This window comes from Miniopterus schreibersii, assembly GCF_964146895.1.
Source record: "Miniopterus schreibersii genome assembly, chromosome: 9".
In the NCBI taxonomy this organism is placed as follows: domain Eukaryota; kingdom Metazoa; phylum Chordata; class Mammalia; order Chiroptera; family Miniopteridae; genus Miniopterus; species Miniopterus schreibersii.
The window spans coordinates 74749669-74767243 of NC_138118.1; the positions used below are offsets into that span (position 1 = coordinate 74749669).

Genomic DNA, 17575 nt, shown 5'->3' on the forward strand with positions numbered 1-17575 from the left:
AAAATCAAGTGGTTTTTGATACAGCCACATATTTTCAACCACAGGTATAAACATGATTAATAACAAGGTAGCGTGCAGTAGCCATGAATGGAGACCAAATAAATGGCAGGCATTTTTGTGGAGCGGGAATTTGGCCCCGTTTCTACTTCTCTGACTATATGTATTGTCTTTCTCGACAACTGAAATTCAGGTAATAATTATGCTATGGTCCATCAGGCGATCGTAGCATATAGCGATTGTTAAGGTAAACATTACGCAGAGAGTCTTCAGAAAATAAGGGACACCGCTGCTGCTCGTGTGACCTGAGAGCACCTCAAACGCCTCAGGTGACCTGCAGCTCCAGGGACAACACCTCTCTGAACTCTCCGCCACTCGGCTTCAGGCACATCTTGCCTTCGGTCTCACCTCCTGGCAGCTGGCAGTGTGATCTTTCCAACACACAACCAGACTTTCTCATGCCATCTGTAAGACCTTCAGTGCTTACAAACTTCAACTGTCCCTTAGACAGGAAAGGCCAGACTCCTGACATGTGCCAACCTGACCCCGTGCCCTCCTGGCTCACAGCCCTCACTTGCCTGCTGCCCCAGCGAGCCCGCTTCTACGCGTCATACTGTTTTATGGGCTCTGTGCCCACTCCTCTGAGCCAATGGATTACAGCACTTCGTATTAATAACACCTGACACATACGTGTTCAAAAAGTCTATTGGTACATGCTATTGTATCTATCAATCATCTATCTATCTACATACACAGACACATCAACATCCATATATCTATATCTATATAATAGTTATAGCAGTGCACAGTTTGATTTAAAATATATCTACATCCATATATAGATTGAAGATATATAGAGATTGAAGGTAGATATATTTTAAATCAAACTGTGTCCTGTTTTATTGCAAACCAACATGATTTGTCATCATCAGAGCCTTCATAAGACTTAGTTTGTACCTGAATATTTCTACATGCTAAGAAAATCCTACTAAATATCAGATGTACATTTTAACATCGCTGTCCTGTTACAAGGTCTCTTAACTATGTATAAAGGCAGAAATAAAGGCCTTTTATTTCACACTTATTGTGATAAACTATAAAGTTAATATCTGCACATCAAAGGCCCCAAAGTCTATAAAACTGCAATAACTCTGATAAAAAGTAGAATCAACTATTCCTCTTTCTTAAGGAATAACAAAGGTATTCCCCTTCTTTACACAAAATTATAATGTAAATTTTTTAAATGGGTTCATTTATGCATTTTATACATAGTCATCACACAATTATTAAATGCTGATGCTGTGACCAAGGAATTTGCCTCTAATAAATCAGGGAAAAGGGCAAGCTTTTATGCAATTACTAAAGTTGTTGCTATAAAACAACAGAACTTCCAATTGTACAAACACTGTCCTTTAACAAAATTTTTTAAATATTCAAAAAGAACTTTGATGCTATTTTGACATCAAAAGATGCTTTATAATTTTCATCCAAACTGAGCAGACACATCCTAGTTTTCCTATCAGTGGTGAGGTTGTGGCGGAAGTGAGAGAGCAGAGGAGTCAATTTCAATTAAAATGTTTATTTCCTTGCCAACCTAAAAATTTTATTTTAAATTATCTGTATTACGCCCAATTTCCTAATGACTTTTATTATATATTGAAAAGATACAACACTGAAAAAATTACAACCCCCAGATGTAATAAATAACTCCTGATATACACTTAGGATGATCTGGCAGGACCAAGGCTACTGCAGCTGCCACATACTGGACAGTGCTAAGATTTTCTTTAACTACAGAGTGGGGGTGAGGTGGCAAAATCTCTTAAGTGGGAAGAAAAGAGAATATTACACACTAACCGCTCCCCTTTCAAAAGTGAAGAGAGGTAAATGAGGTTCATTAGGCCGCTTCAAGATCATACGCAGGTTAAAACGAAAAAGGGGAAACAGTAAAACAGGAGTTGGCAGCAGGTTCCTCACTTGCAGGCCTGCTGAAGGGGCTGATAACAGCCAGGCTGGGGGGCGAGCATGACTCTGGGGCAGGGAGGTCTGCCCTGAGCCTTGGCTGCCTCTCCGAAGCCCTGTGATAACCTCTCTTGCCTACACTAGTTCAGAGTCCTCCTACATGCTCCTGTTGACCAGTCTCTATCTATTCCAATCCACCCTCCACAATACTATTACAATTACTTCTAAAAACTAGATCTGGCCATAAAGCCCTAGTCTTAATCACACCCTAACCCACTCTTTACCTTTATGTGCCCCCTCCCTCCACTCACTCTATGCTCAGCCTTGATCCCAGCTTTTATCTCATCCAAGGCTTTTTGCAACTCAGAATCTCTGCTGTTCCCCTGCCTGGACTGTCCATTTTACCCTTCAAGTCACCTGACAAACTCCTACTCATTATTTAAGGCCAAATGTCCTCTCCACTAGAAGGACTAACTCCCCTGGGCAGTTAGCCACCCCTCCTTTGTGGTCCAAAGGTGTTTTATTTAAATCACTTATTATACTTGGTAGAAATGATCAGTTTATCTATCCAGCCCCCCTTCCGATCCCACAACTTCCTCTCTTCCTCTCACTTCAACTGTGAGTACCTCTAAGCAGGGTTATCTTTGGATTCCCAGTGCCTAGTAACCACCAAGTATCCAACAGATGCTGATCAAATAAAAAAAAAACAAAAAAACGAATGAGTAGATGACTGACTGACCACCTTGATGGCAGTCTCAGTATCTAGACCAAATGAGTTTGATAAATGAGATTTGAACAATCAAAGGAAGAGGAAGGAGATGAAAGGATGGATGCAATTTTATCAAGTGATGAAATATGTACTCTCTCTCTATATATATACATTTATTACTTAAGGGCCGCAAATGGCCATGAATAATAAATGTGGATAATATTTATGGATACAAAGGTAAGTGCATTATTTACCCTGGAGACTAGAACTACTTTTTCTATGCCAATACTATCTTGATGGGTCAAAATGGCTTTTGGCGCACACATTCTGTTAGAAAATATGAACTATGTATCTGTCAAACAGTAACAAAGTGCAGTTTAACCTAGTAAGTGGTATCAACTCCTTCTGTGCCTCTATAATCCATTTATCTAAATCCTACTTAGTTGGAGGATTATAGTTCTCATATATCTAAATACTTCTTTCCAAAGTTTAGGTAAATGGTTCACACATGGTAAACAAGATTGTACAAATCAGTTATCTGACTGATTTCACAAAAGAAAAGAAAAATTTCATGTGACACATAAACTTTCCTGGAAAGAAAAAGATACAAAGGAAGGAAATTAGGATCATAACAAACAAGCAATTAAAGTAGTCTAAAGAGAGGTTTTTTCCCCCAAGTCCCTAAAAGGAGAAGAGCTGGCCAAGAATTCCAAAGGAAGCAGCCACAGAAAAAAACACTAAACACAGATCTGAAATCTCCATGGAAACGGGAGGCTTCCTAGTTAACAGAAAGGGAAGAATTTAAGGAAATATAAACCAGATCTTCAAATAGCCACATAAAAAAGGAATGCTGGAATAGTAATTTTTATAAAGCAGTGGTGGTGGTAGAGCTGGCCAAAGGGACCACAAAGTAGTTAAAACACAAATTACAAAGAATGTTGTTACCAAAAGGTCTAATTAAATAAGACTAGACATGGGAATTTAACTGCTATTCCCTCCCAAAAAACCCTAGAGTTTATTTATTGAATATTAGCCTTTGAAATAAATATAAACACTCCTTAGGTTTTTGGAAAACTCTTGTGAATCTCTGACCTAACAGTTAGTATACACCAGTCAGGACTGGGAATGGAGGAAACAGACCTTAGTACTCATTGATTGTTAAAGAAATTAGAAACGAGAGGCCTGACCGAACCAAAGTCATAAGGTTTTGAAACCTCTCTCCTCTGGTCTTATAAAATTGAGGATATGTCTTCACAGAAAAGAAAGATCTTGATCTCAATTCACAACACTGTACAAAATTATATTTCTAAAATAGTAACGCACGTTAATGATGAGGGTTAATCATAACTGAACCTGGATTCTAGATTTTCAGACACATTCACCCACTTACTCTTAGCAGGAGAAAGAAGGCTGCCTGTTAATAGTTACTTATAGTTTATACTTCATTGACGCCATCATTACATTTGAACATATTGTAAATTAGTGACACAATGCAAACTACAAACTAAATTAATCATTTGTTAATTCCATTAGCCCAAAGGTGAGATCAACTAGCATCATGCACGTATTTCAAATTTATCTGAAACACACTCATCATATCTGCCCAATTTTTTAATAAGAAAAAAACACCCTAAAATCTGAAAATAATGTCAAATAAAACATAAATTTCCACACAACACAAGTAACGACACTGATAAGACTTCCATGGGAAAGCTTCTATACAGTGATATTAAACTTTTATGTCTTTTTTCTTCTTAAGTGTCCTTTATGGAAATGAATGTTAGCTATTTCTCCATGACCCTCACTTTATAATATTCAACTTCTGACCTTCTTTTCCTAGGAAAAAAACAAAACTAATAAAGCTTATACTCTTTAAATTTCAATATTTTATGACTATTTGTTCAAATAGTGACTATTGTTAATTAGCAAATGAAGTTACAAGGTGTATTTTGTTTCTAAATTAATAGAGTGACAATAGTGGTAAACAGTATGGACTCTAACCACTATGCCTAGGTTCAGAGCCCAGACCTGCCGTTTACCAGCTCTGTGACCATGAACAAGTTACTTAACCTCTCCGTTCTCAGTTTTCCAAACAGTAAAATAAATGGGGCTAATAACAGTACCTTACCGCACAGAGTTGTAGTTAGACAAGTTAATACAGCTGAAGTGCTCAGACAGCTAAACTCTCACAATCCTAACGGTCTCAACTTCTCCAGAGATTCTACAACTACAGCCTGGATGATAAATATTTCCTACGGTGAAAGGCCACATAGGCGAAAGTTACTTTCCTCTCTTTGCTAATTTAATAAAGCATAATTGTATTAACTTTTAGAGCATTCTGGAATTGGGAGAATTTGTCAGATAATGAAATAGAATTATAAATCAGTCTTAGACTATAATTATTGAAGTTTTCAGTTTTTCTTCCTCCATCTGTTTTCAGTTTACTCTGTACCAAAAAGGGGGAGGGGATGTGAAACATGGCTCCCAAACCCTCAAGACCAATACCTTTGTCACTTCCATAATAATAGAACACTCCTTTACTGAGAGCACACCACCGCTTCTGCCATTCAAATCCCAGAAAGCTGTGATCTGCAATAAAGGGGGAAAGGGCACAGTTTAGATAATATACGTAACATATGTAAACATCACGCCATTTCTTTACTGTAAAAGGATAAGTTGTTAATATAATTTCTAAGGTTCCTTCTTAGCTCTAAAATTCTAGGACTAATTCATCTGTGTCTTCTTTTCAGGAGACAAAGCTAAAAGGAATAAAGTGCAGCAGAGATGGAGCCACTACATTTATGGGACCAACAGCACGGCTGACAAACTTGCCTGACGGACTCAAAACAGCGTTTGACTCCACAGCCTGGAGATAACGGATTCGTGTGGGTCTCATTTTCTCATCTGTTATAAAAAGGAGGGGGAGGAGCTGACCTAGATTATTTCTATTATCTCTTTCAGCTTTAAAAGTCAGCTAAGAAAGCTAAGAAAAGCAAATGGAATATAAATAGAAAGGCCCAAAGGGGCTCGGAGAGATAAGCCCAATGGTAATGAAGAGACCTCTGCTCTTCATTTCCCAGATCATCACAGCACCTCCACATTTCACTTCCCTTATAGATTGGTGCTGAAAGAGTGAGGCCATGTGGTCAGCTGCCAACGATCACAGCGATGGAGAGGAGCGCCGACTGAAGCATGGGAATGGTGGCACAGGCCCGGTGCAGCCAGGCCAGGCGCGGGGGAACCCGCCGCGGCGGGGTGGGGGCGGCCGCGGTGAGAAATCCATCCCTGAGGCTGCGGGCAAGGCCCGCGCCTTCCTCCAGGAGGCAGGGGCAGGGGGCAGCTCCTGCGTCACTTACACATGACTGAGGTTGATGACTAAAAACCTAGCACATGTTTTGTTATAAAAATTATTTAGCGCTCAAAGCTGTATTTTTTTCGGTTTGGATTAACGTTATCCAGATTTTCTGAGGGTCTTAAAACTCTTCAATCACCTAAAGAGAATATTGGCTCCACATGTATATTGCAAGCATCTTTTATCCAAGGATAAAACCATTTTTAAATTTTTGATTAGACTCTTACAGTTTACCTTTTCTGCGTTTTTCAAGGTAGCCAGCCTTAAAAACACAAGGAAGGTCCTGTGCTGCAACTGGAGGAAACTGGTTTCCTGTGGGAAATAGGGGGGGAAGTAGTGAGTAATCCATTTTAGAAAAACCAAGTACCAGGTCTCATTAGATTCAGTGACTTTTAATTATCCAAATTAATTAATCCAAGTTTATTAGCTTTGTTTCAGATCCATTTCATAGGTAGTTCCTTTCTTCCTCCTGTAAATCTCAAGAGCAAAAAAAAAAAAAAGTCCTGTAGTCCTACATCTTAATATATTATGCTCCCCCAAACACAGCAATATTATGTAATTAAATGATTTCTAAAGGGCGATACTTTTTGATCTACATGAAAAGGACTAGGAAACCATTATAAGTAAATGAAATAAATCCCTGAAAGAGAAGTTGGAGATTTCAATAAATCATGTAAGCTTCTTTATATTTGTTGGATTAGCTCTTTAAGAATCTTGACACATGTTGACTGTTATTTGCATGTCCCTCTTCTTTTTTAAAAACACACACATTTTTATTGATTTTTAGAGAGAGGTAAGGAGAGAGAGAGGGGAACATTTATGTGAGAGTGAAACATTGATGGGGTGCCTCCTGCGTGCCCCCTACTGGAGACTGGGGATCAAGCCTGCAACTGGGGCCTGTGCCCTGACCGGGAATCGAACCCCGATCACCTGGATCCTAGGTCGATGCTCAACCGCTGAGCCATGCCCAGCCCGGCTACAGATGCAGGTTTAATGGCACATGAACGCTAACGTAAACCTATCTGCCGAACATTTGCCGAACACAACAATTACATGATCTCACCATGGAAAACTACACAGCACATTCAATTACACAACATTCCAACAAATTCACAATTACATGATAAACTGTTTCACAATCAAAATTCACAGCCTTGTCCCCAAAATAAGTTTAGCTCTGAACCTTAATCCTTTGGCACACAGCAGGCATTCAATAAATGCTAGCTTTTATTAATTGTTATAATAAATATATGTTAGTGTAACTTAACTATGAATTCGAATGAATACATGCCAATGGAAATGTAAGACTAATGTTGCTTAGAGAATTTTAAGGAGAAAGAGGGGGGAAAAAATCATGATTTGGTAACTGTGCAAGTTAAGCATAGTAGTTATTTTAAAAGATTTCCTTTTGATTAGGTGAAAGTGGTTGTCGGAGAACTTATAACTAAGGGAAGAAAAAGAATTAACCTACACTGCAGAGCAGCCTGTTTCTGTTGCAGACGATTACTACATGGGCTTGCTTTTGTGGCCAGACGTTTTCGGTACCCTAAGGAAATAAGCATATACCGGCAAAGACGAGTTTCCTTTTTATGACATGAACATATACTGGTTATATAACAGGCCTACTTTTCTAAAGCGGCTCGACACATTAAACACTGAAAGCAACAGCCTACAAGAGCAGGCAAGGAATGGTCTTCCTCCCACTTGCAGTCAGGGAATCTGAAACACGCACGATGGTAACGGGTCTCGGGGAATCCAAATAAGCGCGTCCAAGCGCCCACTGCATTCCCAGCGACTCGGACGGGGAGAGGCAGCAGGGGGACCCAAACGTCCTTGGAGGGAGGCTGGTATTTCACGCACAAGGCCACTGCTTTTAAAAGCTAACTCAGGAGTTCCAGAATCTCCTGAAACCTGTGCCTGAAACAAAACAGAACTGTGTCTACAGTGGATATAGTCCACCAGCAAGTTAGAGAATCAAATGTAGAATCTGAAAACTGGACAAGGGCTCCATGATTATTTCCAGTAGTTCATGTGCTGTAATCCTGTCTAAAGGTAGGAAAATGCTTTCTGCTGTCCCCTGTGGATTTCTAGGTGATGTCCAGGATTCACAGGCGTTTTTGGCTGACGGGCACACTGGGTGCTTAGCTTTAGAAAACAGCCTACGAGTTCCCAGAGCTCCTCCTGGCTCAGCACTCGTTATTCCACATGCAACGTAATTACACTTTACCTCACATTTGCACACACAAACTTAGACGCCACTTCCCCTGCTTCGAGAGACTCTGTAATAGATACAGAGACAGAGAGTTGCTGACGCTTTTCTTATTATTATTCTAAAGGGTTTTAAGTGCGAAGATTCACTCGTATGCCTGAAAAACAAAACAGAAAAACTATGCCCTAACAAGGGAGAGACACCTAAACCGAGTGAATATAAATATTAAGCAAAATGGTTTCGTGACCCAGCAGATACCCAGAATCTAAGCTTTGCATCAACGCTGACTCCGAGACGCACGGCGTGGCTTAGGGCGGGTCTGTAACAAAACCGCGGCTCTACAAACGTGTGACCTTCCGCAGGTCACCAAGCCTCTCCGGGATCAGCTTCCTCAACCAAATCATGAAAAAATTAAGTGAGATCATCTCCGAGGCCCTCCTAATTCCAGAATCCCACGAAATACACCCACACTAATACTTCTTCTTGTCCCTTCATTAACAAATGGCCCATATCCAAGACGGATTCAACTTTCAAAGATACCAAATACGGAAACTGTTCACAACAGATTTTTCACAAAGAAACTGATAACTTTCTTTAGATCTAGCATAGAATCAATTGTTTTATGTCATTTTAAAGGTTTAGTTTTTCAAACAGAATCTTGGTCTAGGATATCTGTAAAGAAAACAAATTCATAAATTAAATATTTTTCATAGTCTACGAATTCTCCCCTCCATATGGAAAATTTAGAATTTCACATCTTTTTATCAGGTTTTTTTTTAGTGGCAAAAGGAAAATTATTATTTTCTTTTTTTTAAATCCTCACCCAAGGATATTTTCCCACTGCTTTTCAGAGAGAGAGAGAGAAACATGGATGTGAGAGCGACACATTGATGGGTTGCCTCCCACACGTGCCCTGAGACCAGGGCCAGGGATTGACTTGCAACCGAGGTGCATGCCCTTGCACAGAATTGAACCCGGGACCCTTCAGTCCACAGACCGACACTCTAACCACTGAGCCAGACCAGCCAGGGCAAGAAAAGTATTATTTTCAATGATCATATGAAGCGATCACCTATAAGAAAACAGCCATGACAGTCAGTAAAAGATCACTAATTATGTTACTTTAGCACAGTCCCTTCACAGGGCTTATTTTCTCACTTATCACTGTTACTCTCTTCAGAAAAGATTAACCAATGAATATACTAGATAGTACTGGTGATGTCTGAGGCTATCATAACATGTCCTTTAAAAAAGAGGCTCATAGCATCCTTAGACACAAAGACAGTCAACTTCTAATTAGTAGGACCATAGAATTCCCAGGGGTTAAGCCTTGGGGACCAGGCTTTGAACACTCATGCAATGACCCATGTAATGACACTGGGGGCAAAAGGAGAGGTTGGAACTCACAGGTTTGCCATCTGTTCGTCTCTCCCCACTCTGCAAAGTCACTTTGAAAGCTACCGAGCAAAACCTGAGTAACGATCAGGCTAATTCAAGTTTGCCTTTATTAGCTCTCCTTCTTGAAATGGAAATTCCTATAGCCCCATGGGAGTCCCAATAGGTCTTCAAATAGGACTATCTGAAACCAAAGGAGACACTGGTTATTAAAATTATAGCTATATGCATGTAGGAAATGCTTCATGGATAGGATCCTAGGTATATTAAAGGCCTACTCACTGCCTAATCAAAAGCTTCTAATTTATTTAAAAAATATATACATATATAGTTGTGGCTGCTACCAACTTTCATGGAAGTCTACCAAAATACGTAAAATTCAAATGGCAATAATAGAATGATTAAGAAAATAATTAAGAGTCAGAATTAAGACAAATCTGAAATCAAGAGTGTTCATCCATATCCATGAAAACAACAGTCAAAAAGCCACAGATCAAAAGTATTACCCACAGAGTTACATTAGCCTTCTCATGCACGTAAAACTGCTCCTTTTACTGGAGAGTGTGCTTAAGTGTATGGCCAGGTCTGAACTACCTAATTATGTACCTGAAGATTGCTTTTTTAGACAAATTTTTAATATAAGACTGCTGTCGTTAGCTCATTAAGTTAGATATACAAAAAAAAAAAAATCTCTACGATTTCTGATTCTTTGGTCTAATGATAGACCACAAGGTATCACATTTTTATAATACATAAAAATTATTCCTTATAGAATTAAAGTACACTTTTTTTATCTAAAAATTCCAGAGTTATTCATTTGTAGAAACCCCTGTAGTACTCCCTCAATTATTTACAGGGATGCAAGCATATGAATATACTGAATCAGGCATTTAAAAATATGGTTCACTATGAGAAATTTCACTCTAAAGACAAGACTTCTATTTCATATATTATAATACAGGGTATTCTTTACACTTTTATGTTTTGGTAAAGGCTACTTTTAAATAATGGATCACTAGATTTTACAGAAAGAATTTAAATCAAGTTGTATCTCCTATATAGAGTAACTTCTTAGCTACTTTGTATCTGCCTACATCTTTTTTTTTTTTTTTAATTTATCATCTTATAGTTTTTGGAGGTCAGAAGTCCAAAAAATGTGTCACTGGGCTAAAACCAAGCTGCCAACAGGGCTGTATTCCTTCCGGGGGCTTTAAGGGAGAATCTGTTTTTTGTGTGCCCAGAGGCTAACCTGTTTCACTGGCTATTGGCCCCCTTCCATCTCCAAAGCCAGCAACAGCCAGCTGAGTCTTTCTCCCAGTGGTCTCTCTCTGGTTCCGATTCTTCTGCCTCCTTCCCCCCACTTTAAGGAGTTTTGCATGTATATCCCACCAGAATCATCTCCTTATTTTAAGGCCAGCTGATTAGCAACCTTTTTTCACTTACAAACTTCGTATCCCCTTGCCATGCACCAGCACATTTACAGGTTCCAAGGACTAGGACGTGGGCTACTTTGGGGGACTATTATTGTGCCTACTGCGCCCCTTTATTATACATAACAATTGGCTGCTAATTTTTCCACATATATGTATGTATGTATCTGCCTGTCTTCATCACCTTCTCTAAAGCAAGAAAAAATTCATTTAATTCAGAAAAACAATAGCCTTATTTTTTAAAAAGTCTATGAGAAACACTTTGAGAAAATGAGACATAAGCTTAAAATGGAATATGATTTTCTCTTAAAGTTAAAATAAAATTCTAAATATATCAAAATTTTCACAGATGCTCTAAATAACATACAGTTAAATATATACAATTATGAACTGGGTTTTAATTTAATATTTTTCTTTAACACAATAAAAGTGCCCCAATCTGATTTTTCACCTTCAAATTATGGTTAAAACCCTGGGTCTTGGATTCAAATTGCAGCTTGAACATTAGCTGTGACTTAGGCAAGTTACTTGATTTCATTAACTTTAGTTTTCAAATATATATTTTTAAATTTTTATTTATTTATTTTTATTGATTTTAGAGAGAAGGAGAGAGAAACATTGAAGTGAGAGAGAAACATCGATTGGCTGCCTCCCATACTCGGCCTAACTGTGGACTGAACCTGCAACTTGGGTATGTGCCCCGATCTGGAATCGATCCCATGACCCTTATGACGCTTCAACCAACACAGTCACACCAGCCAGGGCATTCCATTCTTACCTATTCTTATTATTAATTTAGTAATATACTGCTTCATTCCTCCCAAATGGCATTTCACAGGCAATTGTACAGATACATTTGGTAATGAAATGAAAAGCAAACAGGAGAAAAGTGTGTGTGTGTGTGTGTGTGTGTGTGTGTGTGTGTGTCTGTGTGTGTGTGTGTATAGAGAGAGAGAGAGCAAATACCTGTGTAGAAAAGTATTCATTAATGTTAAGGGAATCTGAGTGAAGGGTATAATGGGAATTCTTTATATTATTGCTGCAACTTTTCTCTAAGTGACATATCTTCAAATGTAAAATATATATATATATATGTAAAAAAATTCAAGGCAAGACTAGAAGTCAGGGTAGAACAAAAAACAAGTTGAAACTACAAAGTCATTTACACGTAGCAGGGGTGGGCCGAGAATTCAGTTATAAGCTTTATAACAACCAACATGAAGCAAAAAATAATAAATTGTGTGATTCATTGCCCATAAGATAAATACAGATCATTGCTCAGGGAGGAACATACAACTATTCCTGGTTCCTGGTACTGAAATGAGAAAGAAATTTCCCCCATGTGTTCTCAATGTCCGCAATAACATTTTTACAGTAAGTAAAATCAAAGTTTATAGGGCTGCTTTGTATAACATCCCTCATATCGAGCCAACAGCATAATGCCAAAGCAAAGTTCCGTAAAAGCAATTCCACAGAGTACAAACCCAGGCAGTCGAGTGCTGTCCACAGCTCCCACATGCACTGTGAAACTCAAGGATGAGGTCACAGGCTACCTATAGGAATAGACACCCTACGTAGTTTTCAGGCAATCCTTCCAAAATACTATTTGTCTTGACCAAGCTTTGGGTAATTATTAAATCCCAAACCGAAGGGGAATCCCTGCAAGAAACTAACGCAGCTCTTTTGTGTTACTGTGTAAGAGCCACATCCCTTAAAAAGCAGCCAAGCTGTGTTAATGTTGATATGCTCTTATTTATAAATTTACATAAACATTTATAAAGTTTAATAGCTTTGCAGGGACATATGGCTAGATGAAAATCACCTTAACAGGAAAACAAATCAGCAATTGCCCATTAAGTTCAAACTGAGTGCAACAATGATTCTTGCTTGCAATAGGTTTACGCATATGCCTACTTCACATAAACAAAACATCCACAGAATTTGATATTTTTAAAATATTAAATTAGAGAAAAGAAATAACTCATAAATTCCTCAAAGGATAGAAAATCATGGAAAGTTAACACTTGGTCCAGTGATCTCTTACCAACCAAAGAAATCAGATATGCTATTACAATTCCATACATAGATAAAAAATTAGTATAATCATTAATCTACCAAATGATGACTCTGTCAAGGGGTACATGGGAAAAAATACTTACGTAGATGTCACAAGAGACAATGAACTCCTGCAAATCAGTAAAAAAAAGATAAACAGCTTAACAGAGAAACAGGTAAAGAATATGAACCAGGCAATTCATAGAGTAAGTACAAAGGCTAATAACTATGAGGAAAGATGCGTGTTTACTACTTAACTGTCTTTCCTCCAACTCTCACCTTTACTCGGAAAGGAGATGTAAGTTCCAAGAGCTTGGAGATCACCTTGTCTTATCCACTATATAGCCCTAGTGCCTAGATTAGTGCCTGGGGCACAGCAAGTACTCACTAAATTTTGTTGAATAAACAAACTTCACAAAAACTAAAGAAACAAGCTAAAACAGGATACACTTTTTAACTTATGAGACTGGCGAAAACTAAAAAAAATTAATTAACATCAGATAGCAGGGAGAACAGAAAGATATAGTTCTCTGATGTGCTGCTTCTGGGAGCCCAACTTCCTACAGCTCTGCGCGCGAGAATGTGGCCCTAAGAATTCATCTCCCGAGAACCTGTCCCACAAGCAAAGTGCAGGTTCACATGGTGTATGCGCCAGGACAGCCACTTCAATACTGTCTGTGACAGCAGAAAATGGAAAATGTCCAGCAAGAGGGACGTTATGAAACCACTTTAAATAGTGTGTATTATTTAAGTACGCATATGTAGAGCTATGTGGATTAATGTGGGAGGGCATGTACTAATGTAGAAAGATGTTCATGATACTTAGGTGAAAAACATAAGTTGCAGAATAGCATGTACAGTCATATTCCATTAAAAAAAAATCTGATTCCATAGTTATTCTGGCACAAATGCACGTGTACAATTCAGGGGAAAAGTCTGGAAGGACACAATCAGAACTATTAACTTCTAGGGGGTTATTTTTGGTAAAGAAAACAAAACTTTTTCTTTGTGAAAAGGATGTATTACATTTAAAATTTTACATAATAGAATTTTTAAATGAAAAAGAAAAACAGAATGTATATAAGTGTTTAAGTAATTTAAATTAAATCTTTTATATTATTTATATCATATCCAGAAAAGGTTCAACACCAATCCAGAAGACTTAACTTAATCAGTGTAAGCATAGTTGCATGGTAAAATAATACAACTTGAAAACAGTCCTCTCAGCTCCTCTGAAGGTCTGAGAATGCTCACACACCTGGCTATTCTTCAAGCAGACCAACTCGCATGTATCCACACAGCTTTCACTGTCTGCAACGGGCTACCCTTCGCCTTTCTCACTTTGGCATCCCTCCCACTCTCACTGTCCAGAAGCTTCCAGCTCACCCTTCAAGACACAACTCAGCTCTCAAAAAAGCCTCCTCACTGTGACATAATGAAAGCACATGCAAGAAAACTACTTTCTTTAAAAGATTAAAGGCAAATATTTTCTCGAATATAGATAATTCTTACTACTAATTTTTAAAAATATATTTTTATTGACTTTACAGAGAGTGGAAGGGAGAGGGAGAGAGAGAGAGAAACATCAGTGAGAAACATCGACTGGCTGCCTCCTGCACACCCCTTACTGGGGATGGAGCCTGAAACCCTGGCATGTGCCCTGACCAGGAATTGAACCAGTGACCTCTTGGTGCATGGGATGACACTCAACCAACTGAGCCACACCAGCTGGGCTTACTACTGGTTTTCAGTGTTCTAAAAAGTCACTAAAATGAAATAAAATAGCCACTGATTTTTAATTATCCAGATATTTCTATATTTTCTAAAACTTTCCACCTTATAGAAACAACCAAAGACTTCAACACAAACTCCGTTCTGCAAAAAAATACTGATGGATTTTTGGAAGTCCACATGGACTAGACATGTTCTTGGTTGGAAAACAAGCACTGATGATGACTGTAAAATTTTTTTTAAATAAATTAAATCTAATTTTTTTGATATCACAAAAATAACACAATATTGTATTTTTTTGTTCTACTTCAACTTAAGTGCTTCAGACTGATTCATGTAAAAATATGCATAAAAATAATTGTGCCAGGCTATAACTGGTATTCCAAAATCCACTTGGGAAATGAATTTTATGGCTCGACTATAAACTCCTAAAATCCTGAAGTTTTAATAGATATGCTGACACAACCTCAACCATAACAGTTCTAGCAACTGCTGCTATAATAAATCTGTCAGTTTCTATAATGCCTATGACAAATCCATTAATATGAATGATGTACACTTCCCATAGCACACTACACAGCAACTGCACAAGCTGTGTCATCTCCATTCGCAGCAGCAAATCAGTAATCAATATTTGTAAAAGCAGGAGCTAATCCTTTGTAAAATCACTGTTTCAGTGATTGAAGAGTTTGCTCAATCCACACAGTTAATCCCTCTTCATCTGCTTGAGCCCTCTATTTATCCCGGCCTCTTACAGTGCTAGCTGGGGCAGATTAATACATCTCCACACATTAAACATGACCTGACAATTGACACAGGATATTGCTGACAGGATAAGCTCTACAAAGATTGGCCTTTTAAAAAGGAAACTTGAAATTAACATTCAGAATCCCAAAGTTTACAAACAGGCTCACCGCTGTCCCTGCCCCACTCCAGCACCTGATTTACTGAGCTCGCACTCCTGGGAAATGTAGCCCTATTTGTGCTTTGAAAAGTCTCTGGCTGATTTTAGAGTGCTTATTCACAAAGCTTGTTTTGCTATTAATTTTTTAAGTCAAGGTAAATAGCAGTTTTCTGGTCAAGAAAAGAGGCCCATAAGTACAGAACCATTTAGAGATTTTTTATGTATGAAGTAAAGGTCCCTGTTCTCAGCTAACAGTACTTCAAAGTTCCACTGAAAGGGGAGAAGGGGGAATCGGGGAAAGATCACTGATCTTTTAAAACCTCGGCAGTGAATGGGGTGGGGGAGAGACGCAACAAGAGCCAGGGAGAAAAGCAGTTCTAGGTTACTTTCCAATTCAATATTTGTAGCAATATTCCCTTTTCCATATCAAATTCCACTTTAAAGCAAAGCCTAGTCTTCAAAATGACTAAAAGCCAATACTGCAGTTTTAAAAATCTGATAATTTTAGTCTTGTTTAGTAGTAATACATTCCTGTGTGATGTTAAAAAATGAATAATAGGTTAAAAATAATAACCAGCATTAAAAATTCAGAGTGACATCTGTAATGTAATGCAAAAATGTCTTATATGATATGTTGCGTATTTTAAGACTGTGATCTTAAAACCTAATCGCTTTTCAGATGTTAAGCAAAATAATTTGCTAGTCAGTCGAATTTGCTGTAAGAAGAATTACTCACATCACCATCACCAAATCGTACACGACAACTGGCTCTGATTAGCCTTCCTGAAAGAAGCTAACACAGAGTGAAGACAAAGACAGCAATGCTAATTTGATATTCTAGGCGATTTGTCCATGTCAAGAATACAGCACATTAGATAAGTAGGAAAGTTTGCCAACAACTAAGAAAAATAAATTTCTAATCTCTTTCAAACCACAAAAATTACTTTAGAGGTCATAGTCCCCAATGCTATTCACACCATCTTGAAAAAGTGGTATTTCTCTGGTATATTTAAATTATGATATTGCAAAGTTCAACTTATACATAACTTTAAAAACATCTATTGTGCAAACTATATATTTACTCATATTGAAACCTTTTAGGTCCAGTGAAATTCCTTAAGACTCTGGACATATGCTTATTTTAATGTTCTCTCTCATGCAAACACATGTAATGCTGCCCAGTAAATCCTAGAGAAGCTAACGTCTGACATATTTTTCAAATCATAGTGATGCTCATAAATCGCTTATATTTTTAAATACAATTAAAACAATTTTCTAAGAAATTATTTTTTTTTAAGGCGATGTAATTGAACATTTGAAAAGATGGCAATTCATGACTTCTTTCAAAAACCTTTCACACACTTATTTCAGACACTCAACTCACCAAAAGCATAAACTTGCAAGCCAATTTGCCAAAGAACAAAATAATACCCATATAAGATCCAACATATCAAACATGTAACACTGGCCTCCTTCACAATACATTTTAACCGAACCAACCTGGGAGTCAAGCATTAGTTCCTTCTGTAGGACAGGCCAAGGAAGCAGCCCTGTGTATCATTGGCCAACTGGAGCTACAAGCTCTGAAGAAGATGTTGTCTTCAAGGCTGAGACTTCAGATTTCTAGAAACATTTTCACTTAAATTTTAACAATACCAAATATTTATTTGCTGGAGTATCAATTTATTGCATTGTATCAATAAATCCAATTATCAAAATTTTCCATATAAGAAAATGTCAAAGAAGGAAAATTAGTAATCACACTGAAAGTGATCTGGTAACACCATACATTTCATTGTAGATTCAGACACCCCCCCCTTTTTTTTTTTTT

At 37.9% G+C, this 17575-nt stretch overlaps 1 protein-coding gene across 1 annotated transcript in view; it reads right to left on the bottom strand.

Moving 5' to 3' along the window:
• SKAP2 (src kinase associated phosphoprotein 2) overlaps window positions 1-17575 on the bottom strand; it is a 142822-nt gene that overhangs the window by 59574 nt on the left and 65673 nt on the right. The window contains exons 5-6 of the mRNA XM_081146660.1: window positions 6255-6332; window positions 5174-5257 (exon numbers count right to left, since the gene is read on the bottom strand). Coding sequence (XP_081002786.1) covers window positions 5174-5257; window positions 6255-6332 — 162 coding nt within the window. The remainder of the gene's footprint in view (window positions 1-5173; window positions 5258-6254; window positions 6333-17575) is intronic.